Source organism: Elgaria multicarinata, chromosome 8, assembly GCF_023053635.1.
Source record: "Elgaria multicarinata webbii isolate HBS135686 ecotype San Diego chromosome 8, rElgMul1.1.pri, whole genome shotgun sequence".
NCBI lineage: Eukaryota > Metazoa > Chordata > Lepidosauria > Squamata > Anguidae > Elgaria > Elgaria multicarinata.
Window position 1 is genome coordinate 61,605,930 of NC_086178.1, and position 23,208 is coordinate 61,629,137.

Sequence of the window (23,208 nt, forward strand, 5' to 3'; positions counted from 1 at the left end):
CAAAGCTGCTAAAAATAAATAAATAAATTTAAATATAGGTAAATAAAGGAAAGGAAAAGGAAAAAAAGGAAAGTATTTGACATTCGCTTTATTAAAGTCCTATGTAATGTATTTAATTTATTACCCACTTGGTATTATAAAATATCTCAAAGTGAGGTACAAAACCAAAAAATACAACAAAAGATACAACATCAATTCATATTTTCAAATGGCAGATACGAGGCACGTAGAAGTGACATAGGAATGATGTAGGGAGAGGAATGTGCATAGGAGTGATGCAATGGCCACATGATCTTGCACTCTGAAGAAAAGGGGTGTCAAGAGGCTATTTTGCAAATATCTTACTAATTAGGATATATAGATGTCCATCAGTTTGGTACCATGGATAACTGAATATCTCTGAATAAACTTTAAATGAAACTTTCTCCTATAGCGGCCTCAGCCAAAAGTGTTTAAACATCTCCAGGCAAATCGTGTAAGAACAATTATATTGTGGTAACAACTTCAATTCCATTAAGTAATTGTGGTAACAACCCAAATCCAGAAAAATCTATTCATACCTGGAGTCACATGATATTTTGGGCAGTTTTTCATCTGCAAAAAGTAAACTATTTTATCGTTCCTCAACAGTACTTTTGGGATATTGTGCTAGTGGCAATGTCTTTAAAGGACAACATTAGACACTAACATCAGAATTATTGCACAAAATGTGGAGGAAGACATTCCCCTACCTAGTTTTGTATTGGAACAGAGTGACCAGGGTGACATGGCGATGCACAAACACAGTCAAGTTATTGAGGAATGGAACTCAGTGAGGCAGTCATGCGGCCAGATATAATAATCCTAATTCATCTCAATAGCTAAAGGGAGCTTTAATTGTTGTGATGGGGAGAGAACTTCACTAGGTGCTGCATGTGTACAAATGACACCTGCTGAAATTCTCTTTTCTATACAACTGTTAAAGATATAGGAGCCCTGTTCTCCTTTTCATATGACCATCCTAAATAATCCACAGGGCAATGGGCACAGGAGATCATACTGACAGCCTTGGGAGGAAGGATGAAATATTACTATATTACTAGCAACAAATGCATGAATGCTAGCGAGGGGAGTGGCATGTATGCAATGTAGTGTTGGTGTAAATGTGTGTAGAAAACGCATTTAGAAATGTGTGTCAGATTACGAACATGTCCGGCATGGAATGACTTTTTTTTAGTTCAAGGATTTCCTCAGGGTGGAGTAAAACAGTGTAACTCCTTAATGTTAAGCAAATGGGAACACGGCTACGAAAGGGTTTCTTCTACTGCCGAACTTATGCGTGAAACTGCAATCATTGCTTTAGTGTGATTAAGAGAGGAAGCATGTAAGTTTCTTAATTGGCATATCCTGGCACTTAGTTAAAATATTTAGTCATGGCCCAAGTGCCAGTGGCGTGTAATAGATAATGAAGGACTCCAGGTCTAATGAGATCAGAGAAGTCACAGTAATTACCAGAGATGTCTGATAGGCAGAGACGTATGTTTCATGGCAACCAAAACCCCACCTTGATCCAGATAAAGAACACTGTGTTCCTCTTCAAAGATCTGGAGAAATACCAAAAATTAAAAGAAAAAATATGAACAATAACAATTTTCCATGTGAGTCACAGTTCTAAATCCAGTTGGTGACAGGTTTCTTTTGCAAGAAACCTAAAGAATCTTGTCACCCAGTTAAACTTTAATTTAATGTAATTTTCCCCACCTCCCACCAAAATATGTCCCACTGTCCCACCAGGCGAGCATAGTTTTAGAAATGAGAATGATCAAGGTGTCATATCACTGATTAGGGAGGTTCACTGAAGGCAAAAAGAGAGAAAGAACCCTTCATTTTTGCAGGTACACGCTGAGCAAATATTAATTTCCTGAAGTGCTGGTTCAAATATTTAAAGAGATTCTCTTTGCTAGTCTTTTTCAGTATCTAGCCAAGCAGTAAAACTAGTAAAATGCTTATGAAAAATGTATAAGCAGAGGCCTACATTTCTTTTTCAACCCCTCTGTAAGTTGTAGCATAATGGCTATTACTAGAGGCCAAATTGTGGAGGCAGAGCAGACAGAGTGCAGGGGAAGGAAGGTGCGGGGGTGGGGGCGGCGGAGAGAGATAATAAATAACATCAAAATTTGAATCAGTAAACAACTGGCCACAACTTTATTTGTTACACATTATATAAATTTGGGGGTGGGGGGTAGGGCATGGTTCCAGTCATTGGCCAGCCCGCCTGCTGGCTTTGTAGATGTGGGGAACAGGAGTCTTGGGCCCACCACAGTTCTTCTGAGCTCTGGATATGTTGCAGGCTTGCCAGCCTCCAAGATAGCCTCAGACTTGCCATTAAAGGATCCTCCAAGGTCCTTTAATGGGACCCCCAGTGTGGGAAGCGAGAAGCCCAATTATGGCTTTCCAAACTAAATACAAAAAGAAAAACAGGCATGTGTGCAATATTCTTACATAACAGTATACATGCCTTTGTTTACATGAAAGTTCTAGCTTAGGGTGACCATATGAAAAGGAGGACAGGGCTCCTGTATCTTTAACAGTTGCATAGAAAAGGAAATTTCAGCAAGTGTCATTTGTATATATGGGGAACCTGGTGAAATTTCCTCTTTATCACAACAGTTAAAGCTGCAGGTGCCCTGCCCTCTTTTAAATCTGGTCACTCTAGTATAGCTCCTGCAGCTTTAACTGTTGTGATGAACAGGGAATTTCACCAGGTTCTCCATATATACAAATGACACCTGCTGAAATTTCCTTTCCTATGCAACTGTTAAAGATACAAGAGACCTGTCCTCCTTTTCATATGGTCACCCTATTCTAGCTGTGTAAAAAAAAAGAGTGAAGTGGTTCTATATTCTAGAACCCTCAAGCCCAGGTAGCCAGAACTCTGATGCAGAATTAAGAGGCTGCAGCAGTAAACCCTGAAGGGCAGAGAAACTAATTCCTCATGGAGGACCCTTAAGGGATGGGCTTCATTGTCCCCACTCCTCAATTTCTGCCTCTGCGGCCTCTTAAGCCTGCTCCTGTACAATAAAAATGGGTTTGAAACTTACAGTGAGCTTACAGTGAATTTATGGTGCTTCCAGATGAAACTGAGGCATGTTGCAGTCCAATATTTGAAGAAGTAGGAAGCTCTACAGTCATATCAGTGCAGTGCTTCCTAGGCAGACAAATGGCCTTTGTCTACTGTATATCAGCTAGGGTGCACATCAAACATGAAAGCACTGAGCATAAAGAGTTCTGCAGGATTCTGTTGCAATCTGGCCACAGTGATTATGCGTTGCTCACCTCCAGTTGAGATTACTACAAGGTGCTTTACATGGCGCTGCCCTTGAAGGGGGCTAAGAAACTGCAGCTAGTGCAAAATGCAGCAGCCAGGATTGTTTCTTTAAAAGCCCCAAACCAACCACACTTGGGTCCTGATCCAGATCGAAGTGCATGTGATTACTCTAGAGCAAAATCAAAAACAAATGTAGCTGCTAGACACAGATCTAAAGTAATGGCTGTTTTGGCCCTTAGACTGACCCCATTTCAGATGGTTTTTGAGTGGAGAGTACCTTTTTTAAAAACAACAACAACACCTAACTATAAATGACTTTTAATCATGTGAATGAAAGTATAATTCACATACTTGTGTTAAAGGCCAAAAGACAATGTAGAAATATTGTTATAACAGGTGTGTGGAAAGTTCTAAGTCAATGACATCAAGGCTGACATTGTGTTCACTGTAAGCATTTCCTTCAGTTTAAGGAACATAATTAAAGCTTTAAAACAGTACTATAAAGCAGTGCCAAAACTTTAAAAGAGTATTGAAACAGTTTGGAACAAGAAATATGGACTTTTCCTGAAGAGGCATAACATGCTCATTCTTGCATTTTGTGTGTGAACGTTATTGGATTATCATCTACTTTTCTCCAGCACAATGTTCCTTGCCTACCACAGATAACACTTTGATTATCAGGAACCATTTCCTTCCAAATATAATTGTATATTTTAATTAGTAACTATAAACACATTTAAATTTACATTTAGAGTCAAGTGTACTGGCAGTGACCCTCAACATTTTATGTATAGAAGCACTTACTCTTGCTTTGTTAATTCCACTTAAGTGTGCACTTGATCCCATTTTATGAGGGTAGTTATTGCTTGTTAATTAAATGCCAACTACTTACTAAAAACATATTTACTGATGTGCAACAACCATGCATTTTGTTGTCCATCTTATTACCTGATTGCCAAAGCTCATTAAATGCCTGTACTCAGTGTAATGGATATGCAATTAACTTAACAGGCAAGAAAACAAAGAGTGGTGAGAAGAAAACATTTGTTTGGAAATCATCATTTCTAGTTTTGTATAAAATGAACTGAAGCTTGTTTTCCTTGTGAATGGTTACTGATCAACTGACATTATAAAGCTGTAATACAGAAATACTTATTCCAAAGGACTCATCCTACTGAAATATAAGTGAACTCTGTGTGCAGGTGGTTAAAGATTGGGAACTCCTAGGGCTACCAATGAGAAATAGCATTGTGCAACTATTTTTTCTTTCTGTGGTAAGAGAAAAAGATGGAATAAGTGGTAGAAAAATATGGGAGGTTTACAAGTTGAAGATGACACTGGCAGGATCTATACTACTGCTTTAAAACAGTTTATAACAGTAGTGACAACTGTTGGGGCCCAGGACACAGTTCATATACAGTTTTCAACCATTTTCAAAGTGTCATATCCTGCTTGATGTAGATCTGGCCATTGTCTGGAACCTCTATAAAATTCTATCAATGAGGCCGGAGGTGGCAGATGAAAAGGCTCATCTGGAAGCACCCTAAGATGCTTATGGATTGACTCCATGTTATTTTTATCATGCCTAATTTTAACCTCTGGTTCATATCTTCATGGTCTAAAAAAAAATGAGAAAGTTGTAAAGGATTCCTGCCAACTGGATAGTTTAACATCTCCTTAATTTTATTTTCCTACCTGAAATCACTAAAATCAAAAGACTCCCATAGCCTTTCAATACATGATTACATCGCAGTACATCACCACTATGTTTCGGTCACTCATTGGCTGTGGTAGTGTGGTAGTGAGCATCATGGAGAGAAACATAGCCTGAAGTTGCCCGGCCTTACATAGGCCCTAAGGGCTATGGGAGTGAAATTTGTTTGACCCAATTCACACTTCTTGAACTAATACATGAAAAATAAAACAGTTATCTCACATTCACACTTCTCCGAATTTTATGATACAGTTTTCAGGTGTGTGTGGGTTTTTTTGAAATGCATACAAATATATAAACATTAAAGTAAATTGTTTACAAAAATATGCACATTAGGGAAAGTGCTGACAAAAATGCAGATATTTAGGGGAAAATAGCACGCAAAAATGTGTACCTTTATGTGTGTGTGAAGTTAAAAACAAAGCTTTTGCAAACTAAAATAGGATGGAAGAAACATGTGCATGAAAAAATGCCCATGTTATAGAAAGTGAAACAGATTACAGTAACTTTTCCCAACCTGGTGCCTTCTACATGTTTTTGGACTATAACTCCTAGCATACTTGACCATTGACCACGCTGGGTGGGGCTGATGGGTATTGAAGTCCAATGCATCTGGAGGGTACAAGGGTGTGGAACACTGCTTTATAGTGTCCAGGCCTTCTTTGGATTCTGAGGCCTTTGGGACATGAAATGTGCCCCTTGTGCCATTTTCACCACTTCCGATCTTTCTCTTGGGTCATGTGCACAAGGCAGGCCTGATTCAGATGCTGGCCATGGACTCTGACCTCTGGCTGTACAGTGATCACAACACTGCTGCAGCAGGGTTTAAGGGCTCTTTGCTGACCTGGTGCTTCCCTTTTGTGCCTGCATTTAAAATCAGATCAGGCTCGGTGATATCGCTAATCCAATTCCAAACCAATCGATTGTGAAGTGAACCATTTTGATTCAGAAGGTTTTTTTTCTTTTGTACTTTAAACTACCCCTCTTTCACTCAATCTTTCACCAATCTTCTTGAAATTTTCAAGGTATGTAAAACCAACTATTCTTTCTGGCACGTGTACATTTCAGGAAGATTGGTGAACCCTTTTCGATTTTATGAATGTTAGAATGACCTCCCCCTATATAATGGTAGAATGCCTTATCTACTCTCCGACCTTAACTACAGGGACAATTACAATTGTATTTGTAATTGTAAATAACAATTACTCTGCTTTAGATTTTAAGCCTTAGGCTGTGAGTAATTCCCATTCAGCTAAATAGGATTTACTTCTGAGTAGACATGTACAGAATTGCACTGTTAATCTCACTTTTTTAAAAATGCACTGTTTTGCTAACTGCACTGTTTTAATTAATATTTATGTGGCATTTTAAAAGTTGATTTTATTTGCAGCAATTTTACCAAGGTCTTTGGATGCTACTGGAATTTGCAATGTTTTCTGAAGATTCTGATAAGCAAGGAGTGAGGTTAATATAACTTTCGTTATAAGTTAATAAGGATATTTCACCATGAGTAATAGCATGTAAATAATGAATGACATTTTCCTGTTCTCATAAAATAATAAGAAGACGAGCAAGGATCAACAAGAGAAAGAGAAAGGCAATGAATTTAAATAGAATAGAGGTAAGTATTTCTTTAGGCACTTAGACGTGATAGTACTTGCTGTAGATTATTATAAAAGAGAAGAATGTGGTAGTATTATAATAGGATTTGATATAATATAGATAATGACAATGTTCAGAATTGTATTAGTCAAGGAGAAGGTTGCCCTAGACTGAGGTTCCGGTACAACCTTGAGAAAATATTGGATTTTCAGTCTCAGCTTTTGTAAAATGGTAGCAAAATCTTGGGGGGAAAGATGGTTGCTGCTTGGTCATTTCAACTCTGATCTAATCAGTACCATCTTTTTATATGGGAAATATCAATGACAGATGACCACTCCTGTGTTTGCCCCAAAAGGGGTTGAGACCTTGCACACATTTCGAGCAGAGGCATGCAAAGTCCAAGAAGGTCCTCAAGAAGTGGGTGTTCTACTGCTCATGAGCATTTGAAGAGGGATGGTCACCTCTACAAACGCCTCTCCTTGAATGCTCACAACCTCCCCTGCCCTGCATCAAATGCTCTGCATTACAGACTTATAGAGGAGTTTGCCTAATGTTGCCTAATGTTGTCTATGCTTTTATTATTTATAGATTTTAGAACACCTAAAATTTACTTGCTAAATACTACCCATAGAGCATCAAGTAATATTGTGTGGTGGTGAGGCTAAGGCTTTAACCACAGAAGGAAAGCAGCATCCTTCAGATCAGTCAGTTTCAGTGGTACCAAAGGCCCACAGCAGCAAGCATGGCAAACCGACAAATCATTTCGAGACACGCAAAATATTGCCAAGATTGCCCCCACTGGTAGCCCTGTATTCATGTGCTACTCACTTGTCTCCAAGTGTTGCCAGCATCAGAAGAAACAAACATGCTGATATCATTCTCTGACAACTCAGTTCCAATATTACCTGTAAAGAAAATACTCTTAAATATAATGTCTTCTTAAAAGAAAAATAGAATCAAATCCAAAGGCTGGAATGCCTGCTTCTTTGATTGGTCTTTGGCTTTCAGTCATTTGGTAATGACCTACGGTTGTGTTTTCTTATAAAACGACACACAGTTTTGCATTTTATATGAAAAAATAATGAAAAGCATTTGTATACCGGGTTCAAATGTCAACACTTCACATACGTTATCTTATTGCAATCCTTACAACAACCCTGTAAAGTAAGACAGTATTATTATCATTGCCATATTTATGATGGTGGGGTCGTTCGAGCTAATTTATGGCAGAGTGAGGTTAGAATCAGGAATTCTGGATTTACAATTCAGCCTCTTAGCCACTACTCTTCATTAGCCCTGAGTCACAGTTTGGTGATGCTAGATCAGACCAAAGGCTTATCTAGTCCAGGACTGTGCACACAGTGGCCAACCAGCTGCCTGAGTGAAGCCTACAAGTAGGATATAACTGCAGTACCACCCTCCTCCTTATGTCCCCCAGTAACTGGTATATGTAGGCATACTGCCTTTGACAGTGGAGGTAGTATATAGCCATCATGGCTAGCTTCATCCTCAATGAATTTGTTTAATCCCATTTTAAATAGGGATGTTGTGAACATCTGGTTGGGGGTTCAAGCTCAGTGGGTTCCCACCAGCTCAGCCCCGTGGACTGGAGTCCACGGACCCCCATGCTAGCCCAACTTGGTGTGCACCAAGTCAGGCAAGTGTGGCACTCCCTACTGTAAATGTTATTTCTGCCATTTTGCATAAATGGACCTCTTTATGGTAGTGCTGGGCTGAAACCTGCCCCCTATTTTTGGGAACTTTCTCTCTCCCTGTGAAAGAGGCATTGTTTTTACTGCCTCTTTCATAGGTAGGGGGGAATTTGGAGAATTTTCTCCTTGGGGAGAGGGACAGGGTTTTCGTGTAGCTGGGTGCTGAGGGGGCTTCTTCCTATTTTTAGTTCAAACCCCCCCCAAATAATACCTTTCCTCAGTATTTGCATGAGCCCAGCACTGAATGCCTATTGGAGACCATGTGACCTCACCCTCTCCAATAAGCATTTAGTAAGCACTCCTGGGCTTCTGAAAATGCCAGGGGTGTTTTGAAAAAATAAAAAGAAAGAAAAAAGACCACTCAACTACTGGCTACATTTTAAAAGGTATGTGGAAAACCAGTTCCCCTCCCCAAGGAAAAAATTCTCTGAAATACTCACCTCTCCCAGCCTCTTTCGTTCGTGTTTTCATTTTTGCCACACACTCACAAAATGCCGAAGATGGAATGTTCAAAATTTTCAGCCCAGCACTACTTTATGGCCACCGTTTACTCAAAATGGCAATTTATGGAAAAGGCTGAGCTGCCGTTCTATGCCACTTGCTGGGTGCCTGTGGACCACCTGGCAGCTTGCCATGCCTGGTGAAAACCCTCAGGTGGCCAGCGAGGGTCAGACATGCAGCACGCACTGCTGGCAGTGGGTGGGGAGGTTTCGGCCATCCCTACTTTTAAAGCCATCCAAACTGGTGGTCCTCACCATGTATCTAGCTGTAGTGAATTCCATGGTTCCACTTAAATTCTCATGCTGAATTTAAAAAGTTATAGGCAATTTTGAACGTCTGTATATAGCATTGGAACATTTCCTACCAGAGGCTACAATGATGCCTGGAGCTGTATCCCGACTGGCAATGTTGCCTGAAGTGTATGGATTCTCTGAAACCTTCAGGTGGAGATGTAGGGAACAATAGGGCTTGAAAGAGAGAGAAAAAGAGATGTCCATCGGTGGTAGGGAATAGACAAGGAAGTATTTCTTCACGTAGAATTAATTAACTTCTGAAAATTATTGCTGCAAGGTGCTGTTATGCTAGCGTAAATGCTTTTATAAAATTAAATCAATGCATTCCCAGGTGATAGGTCTGCTAATATCCAACAACAAGATGGTGGATGGAGACGCTCTGCCAGTGCTCCACCATGCCTAATAGCAGGACTGGACTTGGTTAATCAACAGATCCTTGTAATTTAAGATCCATAGAGATAATTCCTCAAACACAGAGATGTTGTCCTTTTTGAATGGATGTTGATTTTTCTAAACAATAGGAATGGGAAACACTGATCTTTCAATGGACACTGCATCACACAGAGGAGTTGTAAATAACTAAACACAATCTCTAATACCTCTCTGTATGCATGCTGGTGGCAGGTGGTAGGGAGAAGAGGGCAGTCAATGCAAATAATATAGCAAGGACACCTTCTCTTCACTCTCAAGTCCTGGGGTTGTAACAGTCTCTAAAGGCGAGCATAATCCCTCAAAGATCAAAACAATCTCAGCAGATACACATGGGAAAGGCCTACCAAGGATACTTCCTAAGCTGCTATTTACTCAGTTAATGAATACCTGCAAAACTGCTAGAAAGCAGATTATTGTTAAATGCCAATAAGCTTTGTATCAGAGGATCTGTTCACCTGCCTGTCCGATCCAAGGAGAAGCCCCTGAGGTTAACACAGTCCCCCATGTTCTCCGGCTGTCAGCCCTAAAAGTGAGGATTGTGTGTGTTGCCTAAAGGTGAATGGGACATCAATGCTGAGAGATGGACGGAGATGTGAACACTTGCTGATGTGTCAAAAGGCAAAGGAGGATAGAACTGAATGAATGAGCAAGTCACTATACAAGGAAAATATATATACTAAACACTGTTACAGCAATTGATAGCCATGGAAGGGTCATTCTCTGTAACAGCCCAACTGGGGATGATAGGAAGCAAACACGGCAGGGCTGAAGTGCATTTGCAAAGTGGGACAAGGAGCTTATGTGCTTTTATAGTGCTATAAGGGCTAGCTGGGGAACACATGCTCTACAAACCAAACTCATGCAAACCACCATGTGGCATATTTAAAGCATTGGCAAATTGAAGTCATTTACCTAACTCTTCAATCCAGTGGAGGGTTTCTCCCTCTTCTATCTCTCTATGGCTTAATCTACACCAAGCAGGATATAGCACTATGAGAGCGGTATATAAAAGGCAGGAGCCATAAGACTGTTTTATAGCAGCATTGAAGTGCACTGACAACTGCTGGGGCCCATTGACACAGACCATATACCCCTTTCATACTGCTTTCACTGTGCTGTATCCTGCTTGGTGTGGCTCCTGCCTTTTATATACCGCTTTCATAGTGTAATATCCTTCTTGATGTAGATTAGGCCTCTCTCTCTCTCTCTCTCTCTCTTTCTCTCTCTCAGAGTATCTTTCTCTTTGCATTTTAATACTTCCACATTATGCGGTCTAAGATTGCTTTTATATTTTATCTTTTTAAGGACTCAACAGGAGCGCTAAAAGATGGAACCAAAGTTAATGGAATTCTTCCTTAATCAACTTGGTCTGGAACAACACAAACTGGTGAACTTTAACTAGCATGCTTTCCCCACTGTCCACTTCCATATCTTTACCACCAGCGATTTATCGTACTCTCGCCATGTCTGGTATGTGCTTTTGCAGTGCAGTACTCACATGACATTGTCCCTTTCTGCAGTCACCCCGCCTCTTCCCCTCCCTTTTCTATCTTATTTTGGAGTGGGGAAAGACTGGCTTTCCTCCCTCCTTGTACAATAAAGCCACTCCTCCATCCCATGTATTGCTGTCCTTGCACTATATCAGACCATCCCATTTTTTGGGGCGGGGGGGAGGCATTGTGTTGAAGTGCAATACCACTGACAAAAGAGGAGGGCGGGGCAGTCCTCCACTCAACTGCTGGACCATGAAGGGGGAGGGACACCCCACGGAGAAGGCGAGCAAGGCCACCACCATCTATGCCCAGACTCACTCCCATTCAGCTCTTTGGTTCTTACTCCTGAGTAGGCATGTCTAGGTTTCCTGACCAGAACAATGTCGGCTTCCTGTTGCCATGCCAACATTGACCACAAACTTCTCCAAAAACTGACTGTAATACTTTCTCCTCACTTATATTGTTTAATATGATCTATGGGGAAAGGATAGTGTGTTGTTTTACCATAATTGTGCAGTTTCAGGCTGCCATGCTATTGTGTTTGTGCAGAAATACAAACAAAAAAATATTAAAAATTAACTGCAGAGGGAAGGAGAACGTAGGGTGGGGGCAGGAGATTTCGCCGGCACAGTAGCAATACAGGTGGACATGAGCTGAAATAGCACAACAACACACAAACGTGAAAGTTCCCAGTGCTAGATCACTAAGGAAATGGAGGGGGAAACCACAGGTTCAAAGCGGGGGGGGGGAGTAGGTGTGATGGAGCTCTATATGAATGTTGGGGGAAGGAAGACTGGAAATCGGAAGACAGGGCATTTTCCTTTTATTTTCTTGTAATTATTTCCTCTCCATGTAGTAAGTTAGCTGGGCACAAGAGGGGTGGACATCATGGAATTATACTCCTACACACACACACACACACACACACACACACACACCAATCATACAGCTTTTAAAATAATTGGATTTTGCAAGCAAAAGGAACAAGAAGAGTCCAGAGGCTGCCCTTTCCCTACCCTTGAGGACCACAAGATGGCAGACAAATCCCTAAAGGGTGAGGAGAGAAGAAGTTCCTTGCAGTATTGCAAACCAGCCAGGAAACTTCATGAGAGAAGAGGAAGTTGAGAGACATTTTGCAAGGTTGACACATCTCTCTAAAATTCATCTTGATCTGATGCCGAGTCATGATACTATTTCTGCTACTCTTTATATTTAACATGGAGTGTGCAAGACATTCTGCTATTTATATTCTACCTTCAAAGTCTGTCTAGTGCTCAGATGTAACATTGGGATACTTGCTCAAGGCAAATCTTATTGTGACCTGCTTAGCCCCAGAGTGTCCAAGGAAAGCTGCCATTCTTTCCCAAGGTTGGGTAAATGGTCTGAGCTCCTCCAAGGAATGTACTCTGACCATGCCCATTTGCTCTTGATTTGACTGGAGGGAGTCAGGAGAATGGGAATAATCCAGGTGACTGACATAAATGTGTGTGCATACATGTCTGTTTGTGTGTGTGTGTGTGTGTGTGTGTGTAGGGTGGGGAGTGATTAGTGTGTGCGTGAGTGCGTAAGTGAATGAGAGTTTGGAGGAAAGAGACATGGCTATACAAACTTCTGTGAACTTTTATGGACTTGCAATAATTTACTTTCATTTTTAAACAGGTCCTAAAAATCCCTTTTTTAAACAAAACAAAACAAAACAAAACCTCAAATTAGGGGAATGGAAGCAACCGATTTTGACATAATGTACCATGTGAATTTCCACAGATTTGCTTAGTTGTTATCATTTATCCTAGTAATACGGTTTGCACCCTTTGCCAGGGTTGCTCCCCAGGATTTCTAGGTTTCAAATTAGCCCATTTGTCCTTCATTTGCTTCTAGAAATAGCTCACTCTCCCCACCTAGTGTTCTGATTTATAATGGCACAAAGTCCAGGCCAAAAATCAGGGGAAAAAGTTCAGTAATACAAATATATTTTCCCTTGAAAGCAAAAAGCATTTGATTCCCATACCAGAGCTGCTAGAAACTTCTCTAATTAAGTGTTCACAACGTACATAGTATGTGGCGGGGGAGACTCTGGTGAGAGCTTACATTTATTTTTAATAGGCCACGTCAGTGTATTGTCACAAAAGTTCTTTTTTTCCTCTTCGTTCCCACAAACCATCACTTACCAGGAGGCAGTGAACTGGGTTTCCTCTCAGATCCGTGTCCGGGGCCTGCAGCAAGTGCCAGTCTCTGCCTTTATTGTAGGTGATGAAAGTTTTCACTTGGTTGTCAATCTTCTTGTTAGCCAAGAACATTCCCTTTATCCCTGCTACCTAGGAAAAATTGACATGGCTGAAAAACAGATAAATTTGACACAGATTTGTGTGTATTGTTACCTGTCAAATCCAGCTTTGGGATACAGTGCATAGCCTGGATATACAGCAGAAAAATGCATCAAAGCCTTCCTTATTTACCGCAGGCTGATAAGAGTAAAATGAAACACCATTGTGGATTCAAAGTTCAGATACTCCAGGAGAGGGATTTGGCAGTGAAAGACACCCTCCCTCCCCCCAAACAAGATCTGCTAAAATATAATGTACTTTATAGGATGTTATAGCCTATAAATACAGTCCTAGTGCATAAAAAGGAAAAGTGGTGATTAATTTAGTTCCCCCTTTCAGTTGCTGCTGGAATATAAGTCGAAGCAAATTTGAGCAAACAACTGAGGAATTTTAAGAGAGAGGGCATGTCTAGATGAGTGTTTATCCCAGGGATCGCCATGGGATCATCCCTGTGTGTCCACATGACGCACAGGGGATCCTGGGGGATGATCCCTCCATTTCCCCGGGATAACAGACACCACTTTTATCCGAACTTTTCCCATGGTCTCAGGATGATCCCAAGACTGTGGGAGGTGTGGGCCACTGTCCCGGTTTCATCATGGCTCCTAGCAAGTAAACACGAGGATCTGGGCACAGACCTCCTCAGGGGCTCTGTGCCCATCAGGGGTGGGGTTGGGGGATTGCGAGGTGTTTTTTTGTTGTTGTTGTTAACGTACATTTTCAATGGAGTGCTAAAAAAACAAAAAACAAAATGGCAGCCGTGATGTCCTCTGTCCTCCCAGGACATTGCACACCATGTGTGGACTGAGGGGGAGGATCTCACGATCAGCATATTGTGAGATCCTCCCCCTCCACTCGCCCTAAGAGAGTGATCCTATGGGTGTCTAGCCCAAATGATTGAGTGCTCCAATTCTGGAGCCCTCCATCCATCCAAACCCCTGTGAGACTCTTGCTTGCCTTGCAAGAAAACCAATGGAAGCATTCCTAACCTATCTTACTTAAGAGCATTTTTTTCATTAGACATTCTGAGCAGATCTAACTTGTTCTCTCTGTTGGGGGCATGAAGGTTATGAGAAGCCTCTTGCTTCTCCCCTCCCTGCCCACTGGCCTTCCCCTTTCCTCCCTTCCTGAGATGGTTATCCCAACCTCAAGGGAAGAAGACCCAGAGGCTATGAGGGTCTTTGGGGGGGGGGAGCAGGAAATCATCAGCCTAGATCTTCTCCTTTGAAATTGGAGTTGTGCTGCATCCTATGGCCCTTCAAAAGCTTTCTAGGGGCCATAGGAGTTCTCTAGAAAAGGTCTTTAAAAGACTGTCACTTTTCCCCCTGCAGGTTTTAATAATGTATTAGTTTTTATATGTTTTATGTATTTTATAATATTTTGTATTCCATGTTGTTTCCCACCTTGATCCAGAGGGAGAGGTGGGTAATAAATATATTATTATTATTATTATTATTATTATTATTATTATTATTATTATTATTATTTTGCACAACCATAAGAACACCCTTGCTGGAGAAAACTGAAAACTCATCTTGTCCATCACATTGTTATTCATGGTGGTCGATCCACAGGGAATAAAGGCAATAGACCTCCCCTTTTATTCTCTCTCCTCCCTAGCAATGGAAGGGCACAGAGAGGTCCCATCCTGCTATCATACTTAATAGTGATAGACCCAGAGCCAGCCCTCTATGAATTTATCTACTATCCTTTAAAAACTGTCTGTTCTAAACAAGCAGCCAAGATCACATCTAGCCCATATTCTCTCATGTTTCTGCAGAAACACTAATATCAGCAGCAGCCGCTTTCTTGAGTCTAAAATTCAAATTCATGAAGTGGATGAGTGGGGTGAAGGGAATCAAGTTCAAGACCTTCAGAAGAAGTTTTGGGAGAAATAATGATAATTGGTTCAGCTGTGAATAACACTGAATGGGATGCAAGAAGCAACATGACAAACAGCCTGGCTTTGTCAAACAAGTGTGGCTCTCGCCATGTGCTGAAAATCAATAGCACAATATCTACAGCAGCCTGAGACACGCTCTGTCATTGTGCCAATTGCTGCTTTTGGGATGAGGAGGGAAGGAACTTTTGTCTTTCAGCGGGGTGTTTCTGGTTCCTGCATCCTGCACTGCTTCCTTGACAGAGGCATACAAGAATTGATACATAATGTCGCCCATGGGGCCTTTTCCTTCTCAGCTGTTATTGTTTAATTGGCACCCAACTGCAAAGTATTGTAGTGGAAAGAAAGAAAGAAAGAAAGAAAGAAAGAAAGAAAGAAAGAAAGAAAGAAAGAGTTACTTGAGTTTCAGCTTACATCATTAACGACTATCTCAAGAAGGAACATGAATAGAAGCTGAAAATGAGGACAGTTCCTTTCTTAACATGTGTGGCAGGCAACAGAGATGTACCACCATGGTTTCTGCTTGATGTTTAACTCTGGTGAGCTCCACTGATGTTATAACATGTATTTGAGAGTGTCCATGACCAAACAATGTTAGAAAATGGCACTGGACAAAGGTGGTATGGCAACAAATACTGGAGGACAGGTACGAGTCAATTTCCATGATTTCTCTGCTCCCACTGAGAAGTGTGCATATAAATCTACAGCCGCCTTTCCCATGCTGGAGAGAAAATGCTGGAGAGGGGCAATCTCAGCACACATGCATGCATGCATGCATGCACACTAGTGCACACAGAGATGAACAGAGGAAAGTACTGTCAAGGGGTTCTAATGGAACCTTCCTGTTCTCCCTCTGATCTCCAGGAAGCTAGAATTTTCAGAACGCATTGAGCTGATTTCTTTCTTCTTTGGAAGAGTGCAGATTTGACAACCTGTTCTCCAACAAAGGCTGGGAGTGAAAGATTCAGTATGCAAACTATCATGAAGGCAGAGTGAGGCAATCACCTCAGGTGGCAGATGTTGGCAGCATCCCCGTCCATTGCTCCTGAGCCTCCCAACCATTCCCTTGACTTGGAGGACAGTTGATCTTGCCTGCTGCCTTCAAATGTGATGGCAGATGCTGTCCTGTTGTTAGTGTTAAGGTAAGAAACATCTGCCAGTCAAGTCAGCTTCTATAGGTGGAAAGGGTGGGGGGCACCATTTTGTTCTTTGCCGCAGCCAGTAAATTGCCTTGGGCCAGCCCTGACTTAAGATGGAGGTCTTGAACATTGCCAAGACCGTTTGCACTAATGAATAAAATCATGTCAAGATTAAATAAAAATGTACTCAACTTTACAGTGTGTGTGTGTGTGTGTGTGTGTGTGTGTGTGTATGTAATGGTATGTTCAGTGATCTTTAAAGACAAAATGAAATATGCAATGGTAGCTCAGTGGCCACTCCAACTTTCTGGAATGACGAAATAGGCCCATCCCAACCCTGCATTGATTCTTTGCGGAAGAGGTAAAATTCATTATAAACTAGGATTGCCATAGTCATCAAGGAGAAAGAGGAAGAGTACTGTTAATTGTGGAAAGCTCCATCACAGAGAACTACAGAGGTCCCATATCCTCCTTTAACTACATCACTAATAATTATATAGGCAAAATTCTGAATTGCAAGCAATTAGGGACCAGCCTTGAAACCAAGAAATGAAGCCTGAGCAAGGAGTACTATTTAACTCCGGTCCTATAGTTGTTGACATGCTAGTTCACTGATTCATGGCCTTAGAGAAACAGGACTTTTGGACTAACACCCATGAGTATTGTTGGGAATAGTAATCTTAGTAATAGATTGCTATTACTATTAACTTTTCCCAGCCCCACAAACTCTGAGCCCCGTCCTATTTTCTGTCTCTTTCTAATTTATCAATATATTCATCTATCCATCTATTCCATCTGCTCTTTATCTTTATTTACCACTCAGCACTCAACATTCGTAGCAATCCTACCGGGAGGCTTGCACTGGATGGCTTTCAGTTCACTCCCAGCCAGAACAATCAGATTGAAGGGAACACTTTGTGCCAGCCCTGGTGTCAGCCAATATTCTTTCTATCTAGGCAATCAGCAGATACGACATGACCAGTCTGATCACATCAATTTCAATCCAGACTGCTATGAACTGTCAGCCTAATAATACAGAAGCTTTTTGTTCAATGCTGCCTCCTCCTCCTCCTCCTTCTCTTCCCCTCACCCCACTTTTGGGATGTAGGACATCTTTACAAACACAGTGAAACTGCTCCTCAACCTGATGGTAATAGGAGGTAACAGCCTTTTCAACAGCCTGCCAAAGTGCTAGAGGGATTAATATATTGTTTTAAAAGAAATCCTCCCCTGTGTGATCAGGAAACAGCATGCCCATTGCTCCACAGTCTTGTTTGCTTTGAAACATTGTCCATTCAGTCTTCCGGCATGGTTGTCTCAAGGTGCTAGCAAGCTCAAAGTCAAGTATCAAAGTCAAAATCAATCCACCTGGTGTGATTCAAATTCAGGTACATAGGTCAGGGAGTCCTCTTTATTGAGGAACCCAATGTCCCCACAGTATGTTGCTATAGAGTAGGTATGGTCAAGTGCAGACCTGTGGGTTTCATCGCTCTCCTGAAAACAATTGAATTGTTCTGTCCACTTTTTAAGTAGAATGACCCAATTCACACTTCCTGAACAGCAGGTGAATTATCCTCTGGGTTTTGTACTTCTCTGAATTTGTGATATAGTTTTTGACTCAAAATACATACCGAAATATGCATAAGAACAAGCAGACTATAGGTTAAAATGCATATTTTGTGGAAAATATGTTAATGCAATTGTTTTTTGTGTTGTTTTTAATCATAGTCTGATATAGAAATGAAACAGAAGAAACTTCTGAATGAAGACATGAGGAACTGGCATAGACTGGAAATAGATGGATGCATCCACCCCTAGTTGTAAGACATGGGAATAGTCCACACTTTAGTACTATTTTTTTAAAAAGTTATTTTATACATAAAACTTGCAGTCACTTTGTCACTGAAAATCCCTTACTGCTAGATGGCATGGCACTGAGGTTAATGTGAGTGGCAAAATACATTCCAACTGCAGGGACTTTTGTCTAGAGAAGGGAGTGGCTCCTAGGAGTACAGAAGTTGGCCATCTCTGCTATTGCAAAGATGCAAAAGTTTGGACAGGGCATAACTTAGGGAAGATGATTTGCATGTAAGAAGAGGAACTCGTTCCATAATGTGGGGTGGGGGAACTATTAAGAGAAGGCTCTCTACTTTGTTGCTATGTTCCAAACATCCCTCAGAGGAGGTACTTGAAGGACGATCTTAGTTGATGAGCAAGGTGTACAGGGTAGGTTCATATAGGGAAAGGCATTACATCAAGTATCACAGTCTCGAGCTATCTAAGGCTTTATAGGGCAAAAGAAGCACCATGAATTGGACTCAGAAACATAGAGCCAGGCAGTGTGAGCAGGCCAGAATAGATGTTAAATACTCCAACCTTCTTGTCCTTGTTATTAATCTGACAATCACATTTGGCACAAGCTGCATCTTCTGAACTGTCTTCAAAGGCAACCCTGCACAGAGAGCAATGCAGTAATCTAACTCAGAGGTTACAGCTGAGGCCAGCTTGTCCCTGTTCAGATAAAGGCATAGCTGAGTCACCAACTGAAGTTGGTAGAAGGCACTCCAGCTCACTGAGGCCACCTGAGACTCAAGTGACAGAGATGGCTCCAGGATATGGCCCCAACTTCCTTCAAGTGGAATGCAACCCCATACCAAAATTTTGCTCCCAAATTTTGGCAGAAAACTGTTACTGAGGCTTAAAGTAACAAATTTATTTATTTATTTATTTATTAAAACATTTATATCCCACCCTATATCTCCGGGATCTCAGTTTGTAAACAAGGGGATCCAGAAGGGATATGGATCCTGGACCCCAAAGTTCCCTATCCCTGTCTAAACAATAGTGAGCACAATTGTCGCTTTATATGTTCAAATGTAACATATAAAGAGAGAGCCGAATAGCCTCTCTCTGGCTATTAGCCGAAGAGAGCTTCGGCTATTGGGCGGTATAAAAATGTAATAAATAAAATAAATAAATAAAAATAAATGTCAGCCTATATCTATTGTTTTCTGAATGCAGTAGTTTCGAGATTACTTCTATTGTTCTTGAACCTTCAAGTGTATCCATGGAAATGTAAGAGCTGCCTTTTATTTGCACATTGAAATCATATAAAAACTGTCATCAAAATAGCTTAGCACCTCAAAGTGAGCCCAAAACAAAAAAGGTGATTCAGTGATTCCAAAGATACTTAGACTTGTGCTTTGCTGAATTGTTAAGCTGAAGAAGGTCTATGAACTGTGGAGCAGCCACTGAAAACAAGGGTACTTAGAAGGCATTGGGAGGCTATTCTGACTTGTTTTCCCTTAACAGATTTTCTGCCATAAGAAAAAGAAAAAAAGGAAAGAAAGAAAGAGGAAGTGGTGGGAAAACATGGGAGGGTTACAGGTAGAAGATACTGATGTCATCTGGACCCCGCCCCCCATAAAATTCAGTAAATGAGATAGGGGGATAGCACATAAAAGCCTCATCTGGAAGCATCCCATCTTTATGAGTTTTAGAACTGTCTTCACTTAGCTCAAAATGGTAAGGACATGGTAAGATTTCAACTGAAGGTGGTTTCTTTTGAGCCCAAACTATGTAGGGTTTTGTAAAGGAAAATCAGCATGTTAAATTGAAGTCAATGGAGAGTCAATCACTGGAAGTGAATGCATCTCTGGTGTCATATGTTCTGGGTGTGTCTGCCTCTTGTCACAAAGAGGACACATTGTGCACCTGCAGAGTTGTCCAGCTACAGATCAAGGGCTTCCCAGCCTTAGCTAGATATGTTAATGAGTGCAAAAACATGGGATGAGAACGTGCACCATTGTCACATACCTCATAAAGGTCTATCATCACATTGCCTTCCAGGTCTCGGCTACTCTTGACATTTTCCAAAGCCAGGGTGAAGTAGACCCCTCGGGTATCAGAGATGTAGAGGTTGTACGTATCATTCTGGTTCCATTCCTGAACTGCGGCAAACACCTGGTTCTCATCGGTGCTGATAACGTGCATGTCCTGGGGGGAAAAGCACAGTAAAGCATCATGGTTGGGCATCTTGCTTGTCACTGCTCCAAGGGTAAGCCAGAGCAATCCTCTTGGGGCAAAGCACAGACTCATTATGGAGTCTAATCAGAAACCAAAGCCAATCTACTTGCTTGTGCACATGCATATTTTACACATTCTCTCTTCTGCAAATATATGCAGAGTAATAATGAATTGAGGACACATTAAGTGAACATTTGCACTGGTGATCGTACAGTAGCAATGGAAAGATGAGGACGTTCGTTATAGGTTATGTAGAATATTAATTCTTTTCTTTTTCCTGTTCTTCAGCAGCGTGAGAAAATTTTGCAATTAGGAATCACTATGTATTTAAAGAAAGGAGTGGGGAGGGAAACATCCAGGAATACAGGCAGTGCCATAGACAATCAATCTAGTAAGCCATGAGCTTGTCCCTGTAAAGTTTCAGACTGAAACACACACATGCAGAGAGAGGAAACCTGTGCAGCATTCAAGGTGAATGAAAATGGTAACTAGCTAGCTATGAAATCTGCAAATCTTGCAGCGTTACACATATTTTAGATGTGCATGAGGTTTCCTTAAATTGTTGTGTTTCCATGTTCCAATTTTCCAAACCAAAATCTTATATTTACTGCTCAGAGAACACTGCTGGTCTAAACAACTGTGTTGCTACTTTAAACTACAGTCAGATATTGGTTATAATGGTACTTGCAAAGCACTATCATTAATTATCCAATTGCAGCTCGTAAAGATTCTTGGGTGGAGGGAAAGGCCTAAAACTCTGATGCCATGGTGGCATTTTGCTGTCTTCCAAAATATAAAGTCATGGTCCTAAAAGTCAGGGTCTTAATTGCCTGCCCAGACTTTAAGATCATCCACAGGGGTCCTTCTCCATGAGCCCCTGCCAATGGATTCCTGCACTGAGCAGGGGATTGGACTTGATGGCTTTGTAGGTCCCTTCCAACTCTGCTATTCTATGATTCTATGAAAGGAAGTGAGGCAGCTGGCTACTAGGAAGAGGGACTCTCTCTGCTGTGGCACCATAGCTGTGGAAAGAGATCCCCAGAGAGGTTCGCTTGGCGCCTACAGTGTACTCCTTCCGTCGCCAGTTGAAGACCTTTTTATTTTCTCAGTATTTTAACACCTAATTTAACTTAAATTTAAACTTTGCTGTTTTAATTCCATATTTTAACCTATATCAATTTTTGCTGTGTGGTTTTATCCTGGTTGTGCTTTTTATATTGTATTTTGTACTTGTGTTTTTAGATTGTTGGTTGTTTTTATGCTCTTTATTTTTGTGAACCGCCCAGAGAGCTTTGGCTTTTGGGCGGTATAAAAATGTAATAAATAAATAAATAAAACATATTTGTGTTTTCATGCAGGGGGCCTTAACCCATTTTTCTGGACCATCTAGTCCAGCACTCTGTTCCCTCAGTGGCCAACGAGCTGTCGACCAGAGACCCACAGGCAGGACACAGTGCAATAGCACCCTCCCACCCATATTCCCCAGCAACTGGTGTATACAGGCTTACTGTCTTTGATACTGGATTACAAAATCATTACTTAATGATTACTAAAATGTAGAATTCAAGTCTTTCTATAGAGTGATGAAAGCGAAAATGATTTGAGTTGATGAACTGAATTCAAGAGAGCTCTTCATCTACATTTAATAACACCCCAAAAGGCCTTTCGGACATTTTCCTCCTGGCATCCAAACAATGCATGGAGGGAGAGGAGGCCATGCATGGTAACACCGCCCCATCATCCCTGTCCTTGCTGGCTCCATGCCCACATTTGTACATTGAGACCAAAAGTCTGAAGTGTTTTGCTTCATATGTTTTGCTGAACAGATGAATCTCCCCTTTTTGTACAGGTGAAGGATTCGAAGTGTGTTCAGCCAAACATGCAAAGATGTTCAGCTTTAACGTGAGGTCAGGGTTGGAGCTGATGGAGATTTTGGAGTGGGGCTATTATGCATGCTCCATCTCAAAGCCTTATTAAAGGGGTTCAAATGTCTGACAACTTAAACCACTATTTAAATACCCTGTTTAGATGACACACTAAGCCATGGTGGTTAAGCATTTTGAGCTAAACATTATGGCTTAGTGTGTCATGTGAACCATGACTTAGTGTGTTATGTGAACCATTCCTAACCATGGTGGCACCATAACCACAGTTTAAACATGTTCACTTATACCATTTAACGCAAAAGGGTCAGCGGCCTAACTATGGCTTAGTGTATTGTCCGAACAGGCCCACAGTCAGCTTTTCCGCCTAAAGCATTAGGGAGGCAGCGCTTTCAGGACAAAGGACATAACATCTAAGCAGGCTTTAGAACAGGCACCTTTTTTTAGAAATTGCTCACTAGATTTTTGCCCCTGCTGGCTTCTTTTCATTGGTATCAAGCTCAGTTTGAATCAGCCTTCCTCGTCTTGGTAGCTTCCAGATGCTTTGGACTACAAGTTCCATCATCCTCAGTCAGCATGGCCAATAGTTAGGGATGATGGAAACTGTATTCCAAAATACCTGAAAGGCACCAGGTGCCAGGAAATCATTTCCATTCCTTATCCGGGTTTGGAATCCATCTTGGATTGACCCTTCCTTTGAGTTCAGAACTGTAGAGATGGTAATGGGGAATCCACATTGATAAGGATCTCAGTCATGTTTGTAGTCATTAGGTTTGACTGTTCTGGAATTTCTTAGAGCCTATAGCTACTGACCATCAGCTATATTAATTATGATGGGTGTAACCATTAAGCTTTTGCTGTGAAATTTCCTGCAATAAAGAA

The 23,208-nt window shown here is 41.2% G+C and overlaps 1 protein-coding gene across 1 annotated transcript in view; it reads right to left on the reverse strand.

Annotated features, from left to right (window-relative positions):
• The window catches only part of SORCS1 (sortilin related VPS10 domain containing receptor 1), a 457,816-nt gene that overhangs the window by 63,055 nt on the left and 371,553 nt on the right, over positions 1–23,208 (reverse strand). The window contains exons 9-13 of the mRNA XM_063131568.1: positions 20,234–20,413; positions 13,223–13,369; positions 9,201–9,303; positions 7,452–7,528; positions 1,492–1,583 (exon numbers count right to left, since the gene is read on the reverse strand). Of these exons, the coding sequence (XP_062987638.1) occupies positions 1,492–1,583; positions 7,452–7,528; positions 9,201–9,303; positions 13,223–13,369; positions 20,234–20,413 (599 nt within the window). The remainder of the gene's footprint in view (positions 1–1,491; positions 1,584–7,451; positions 7,529–9,200; positions 9,304–13,222; positions 13,370–20,233; positions 20,414–23,208) is intronic.